We start from the raw sequence: 4,509 nt of genomic DNA on the forward strand, positions 1-4,509 counted from the left end.
TTAAATTGGTGACTGCTTTAACCAGTCCGGGCCGTTCCACCACTGTACATGATTTTTTAAAAAGTTAGGGAAAATTCCACGGGATGCGACATCTGCCGGGTTTGCTTTGCTATTTATATGTCGCCATTGTTTGGAATCGGAGGAGGAATGAATGTGGCTGACTCTATTGGCGATAAACACTTTCCATTTAGCTGCTGGACTTTGGAGCCATTGTAGAACGATCATCGAATCTGTCCAATAATAGGGAATGACATCCTTCCAACCATGGGTTTCTAACGTAGTTGACATCAGGTCGCACAAGAGCGCAGCGCTGCACAGCTCCAACCGTGGAATCGATTGGACCTTTAACGGTGCGACTTTGGACTTCGACGTTATGAGTTGAACAGTTGTGGAACCGTCACGTTCCTCAATGCGTACATAGATGACTGCCGCATATGCTGCTTCTGAGGCGTCACAAAATCCATGGACTTGAATTGTTACAGTATCACTACAGTGTAGCCACTTTGGAATAGTAATTTCCTGGAGAACCGGCAACTGTAAACGGAAGTTTCGCCATTTCGCATCAAGTTCTTCTGTGATTGGTTCATCCCAGGTTCCGTGTTGTAACCACAACTGCTGCATCATTATTTTCCCTACGACAATACACGGCTGCAACCATCCCATTGGATCGAATAATTTGGCTACCTCAGAAAGCAATTGTCGTTTCGTGAGCACAGTACCTGTGATCTCCTCTAAGGTAACCTTGAAGAAGAAGCAATCCCTTGCTGGATGCCATCGTAGTCCTAGCGTCTTGATGTGATCTTCCTTGTCGATGCTTAACGGTGGGTTCGCTTCTCTATCGGAAACAGGAATTGACTCCAACAGACTATCGTGATTTGTTGCCCATTTCCTTAATTTAAACCCTCCCTTTTGTAGCACTTTAATAAGGTCTTGCTGTAAGGTTTGCGCTTCCTTGATTGTATCTCCGCCTGTTAGGACATCATCCACATAAAAGTCTTCTTTAATGGCTCGACATGCTTTTGGATAGTGCATCCTTTCGTCATCCGATAGCTGATGCAAAATGCGCATCGCCAAGTACGGGGCGCTGGCCGTGCCATATGTAACTGTTGTTAACTTAAAATGTTTAATCGGTTCTGATGGATGACTTCGCCACAGGATTCGTTGATAGTCCTGATCCTGAGGATGTATACTTATCTGTCGGTACATCTTTTCTATGTCAGCTGCTATCACGTATTGATGCGTTCTCCATCTCATCAATACATGAGTGATGCTATTCTGAATGTTGGGACCGACGAGCAAGATATCGTTGAGTGACTTGCCTGTTGGTGTTGCTTGAGACGCATTGAAAACGACTCGAAGCTTTGTGGTGGTACTGTCATCCTTGCGTACGGCATGGTGAGGCAAGTAATATGTCTGTTTTGTAAACTTATCTGCGACTGGCACTTCCACCATGTGGCCTAGCTCAAGGTATTCCTCCATGAATGCTACATATTGATTTCTTAAGTCATCGTCGTTGTTCAATCGTTTTTCCAATTGCGAGAAACGAATATACGCCTTTTGCTGCGAGTTGCACACGGTTTTTCCGGGATCCGCATTTTGCTTAAACGGGAGCCGAACAATGTATCTGCCAGACTCGTCCCTCCTGGTGGTCTGCTGATACCATTCCATAGCTGCCTGCTCGTCCCTTGTTGCCGCCTGTTCGCTCGGTATCTCGTTGATTTCCCAAAACCTCTTGACCAGCCTATCCGTGCTGTCTTCAGTAGCGATAAATGTCAATATTCCCTCTTGATTGTTTCGAGCAGAAGTCGGACCGAGTAAAATCCAGCCAAATCTGGTATTCACTGCACAAGGAGATCCCCTTTTGAACCCTGCTAACACGATCTCGTTGTAGATGTCTGCTCCAAGCAGAATGTCGATTCGCCCTGGAGTTCCGTATTGGGGATCAGCTAATTTTTTGACTGATAGTCCCGCTGGTAGCTTGACTGGGGTTTCGGTTGACGAATGCAAGTTCGTTATGGTCGGTAGTACTAAAGTTGACACATTGGTTGTGAAGTCTCCATACTTTGCCTTGATCACTAACTCCACACTGCCTCTGATCTGCAGTCTTGTACCTGCTCCGACTCCGCATATATGTATCTTTGAGAATCGCCTTCGTAGACCAAGCAATTGAACCGCTGATTCCGTGATGAAACTCCTTTGCGACCCAGAATCTATTAAAGCTCTCAAAGTCACAAATTCGCCCGAAACACTCTGTACATCAACTCGAGCGGTTCCGAGTAGTACTGTTTGATCCTGCGTTCCATCCCCAGCCAACAACGCTTGGGTAGTCGGGATGAACGGTTTAGCATCGACTGTCAATTTTTTTGAAATGCTTGTGATTTCACTGTTATTTAGTAACGAATGGTGCTTCTTCGAACATGTCCGGCACCTGCCACTCGAGGGGCATTGGTTGACGCCATGTCCCTTCCTCAAGCAGTTCAAGCACAAGTTTTGTTTTCTTGCTTCATTTTTCCGTTGTTGCTCGTCCATCTCTCTGAACTTGTCGCACTGATTCACGTAGTGGTCCTTGGTGCAAATGCTGCATGCCTTTGTCGTTGTAGTCTTCAGTGAGTCAACCTTAGAAGTTTTCCGAGGAATGTTCAACGCCTCGAGTGCCCTGAACCGACTCGTCAGGAACTTCAAAAACGATTTCAAGGTGGGTAACTCTGCGTTAGCACCCAGTGAGGCCTCCCATAATCGTCGAGATTGTTGGTCCAATTTCTGAGTTGTTTCGAAAATGACCAATAAGTCCCAATGCTCAGTATTGACGCCGATGCTATTCATATTAGCGATGAACTCTGCGGTGGCGTCCATTATTCGTTTGATAGAGGAATCAGAATCTTCCTTTGCCATTGGCAAGTTGTGGAACTTGTGCAAGTAATTCCATGCCATGGCTCGCTTGTTGTCATACCGTTCTCGCAGCATGTGCCTTGCTGCCTCTTAATTTTCGTTGTTCACATCCAGATGTTGAATGACTCTTACAGCATCACCTTGAACATGAGTTTTCAAGTACTGCATCTTTTCAACCGCAGACAGCGTCTCGTTGCAGTGAATTAACGAATTGAACATGTCATTGAACATGCGCCACTGACTGTATTTCCCATCAAACTTCGGGATAGTCAATCTTTCCAATTGCACCCGGTTCGTCGCCGCTGAACCGTTGCTGTTCATATGTTGCATGATTGGCTGGTATGCCGCCAAACCCGACTTGAAACGAGTAAGCAAATCCAAATACGTTTCTTCGGCGCTCTCATACTCTTCCAAGTAGGATTTCTGTTTACTAGAATCTCCTGAAAGGTCATCCAGGACTGCTCCATGTCGTTCCTGGCAAGTCTGCCACAGTTCCTCCAGACGTTGTGTTCTGGCTTGGAAATAGCCAAGGGAATACCTCTCCTTGCTGTCCTTCAAATGATTTCGGCTCAGTCTGTTCAGACTGGCGAAATTATCCCGCTGTACTAAGATCACCTCCTTGGTCATCTTGTGACGTCACGGATCTACAAGGATACTGACGGATGGGTACTTTTAAGCTCTCTAGCACCGGAGTCTTGCCACTCTTTTGCACCAAATTGATTTGTTCAATTTACACGGTGGAAAAATATTGAGCGCAAAGATTGCGGTAGAGAACAATTTCTCCAACTCGTTCAGTATCCGGCTCGACGGACCAGAAAATGTTGACTTTTCTAAAAAAATCAAATTGAATATGGCCAAGTGCTTAGGCAGTCTCACCTAAGCTTTAAACAAATTAAAGGCTTGTGTGCTTGAACCATATTGAAATTTTATTGCATTTGAACACTTATTATATACACAAATTTTGCTTACAGGTAAAATTCTTAGTAGACTAAAAAACCGTAGGTACGAATATTACAAAAAAAAACGCTATGTCAACCAATTTCTCATGCAATGTATTTTTAGCTGATTTTGTTCAATACATTTTTAACGCGAGTTCTTTACCATCGTTGTTGACAATCGAAACTAATACCTTGCATGCAATTATTGCGAGTTAATATTATACTCTAGATAAAGTATGTGTTATATTTCTTAAAAAGACTTATTCTGATTATATTCTAAACATAAGTCTTTAGAAAGGGGCTAAAAAACGTAACGTACAGTCTATTAGATTCAGTGCAAAAAAATCAACAAAAAAGGATAAAATAAAAGCCTTCCTGGGGGCGAAAACCAAATTCTACTTTCTTATGCAAAACTGAAATCCGAACGTATTGGACATACCGTGCATGAATGTTTGGGTATGCGAAAGTTCTTTTCAAAGTTCACCCTGCGCGAACTCACATGGTCTACTTTGAGGCTAAAGAAAAATCGTACTATAAAAATGGTATGATCGCTCGGCAAATATATTGAATAATAAAATCAAATTTTATAAAAGAAAATTCTATGTTAGCCTACGAACTTTTTAGCTTACCTCGTACAGCCTTCATTGGCCATTGACATGGATTTTTCTACTTTATTCGAGAA

The 4,509-nt window shown here is 43.4% G+C and overlaps 1 protein-coding gene across 1 annotated transcript; it reads right to left on the reverse strand.

Moving 5' to 3' along the window:
* On the reverse strand, positions 1–2,931 carry LOC119653947. Its single transcript, XM_038059108.1, has one exon. The coding sequence runs from the start codon at positions 2,929–2,931 to the stop codon at positions 1–3; it is 2,931 nt and encodes a 976-aa protein (XP_037915036.1).
* Between the last annotated feature and the right edge of the window lie 1,578 nt (positions 2,932–4,509).

This window comes from Hermetia illucens, chromosome 4 (assembly GCF_905115235.1).
Source record: "Hermetia illucens chromosome 4, iHerIll2.2.curated.20191125, whole genome shotgun sequence".
NCBI classification, from domain to species: domain Eukaryota; kingdom Metazoa; phylum Arthropoda; class Insecta; order Diptera; family Stratiomyidae; genus Hermetia; species Hermetia illucens.

Bases quoted from the DNA above. Each gene is read 5' to 3' on its own strand.
- LOC119653947 (XM_038059108.1), bottom strand. From the start codon at position 2,931: ATGGCATGGAATTACTTGCACAAGTTCCACAACTTGCCAATGGCAAAG.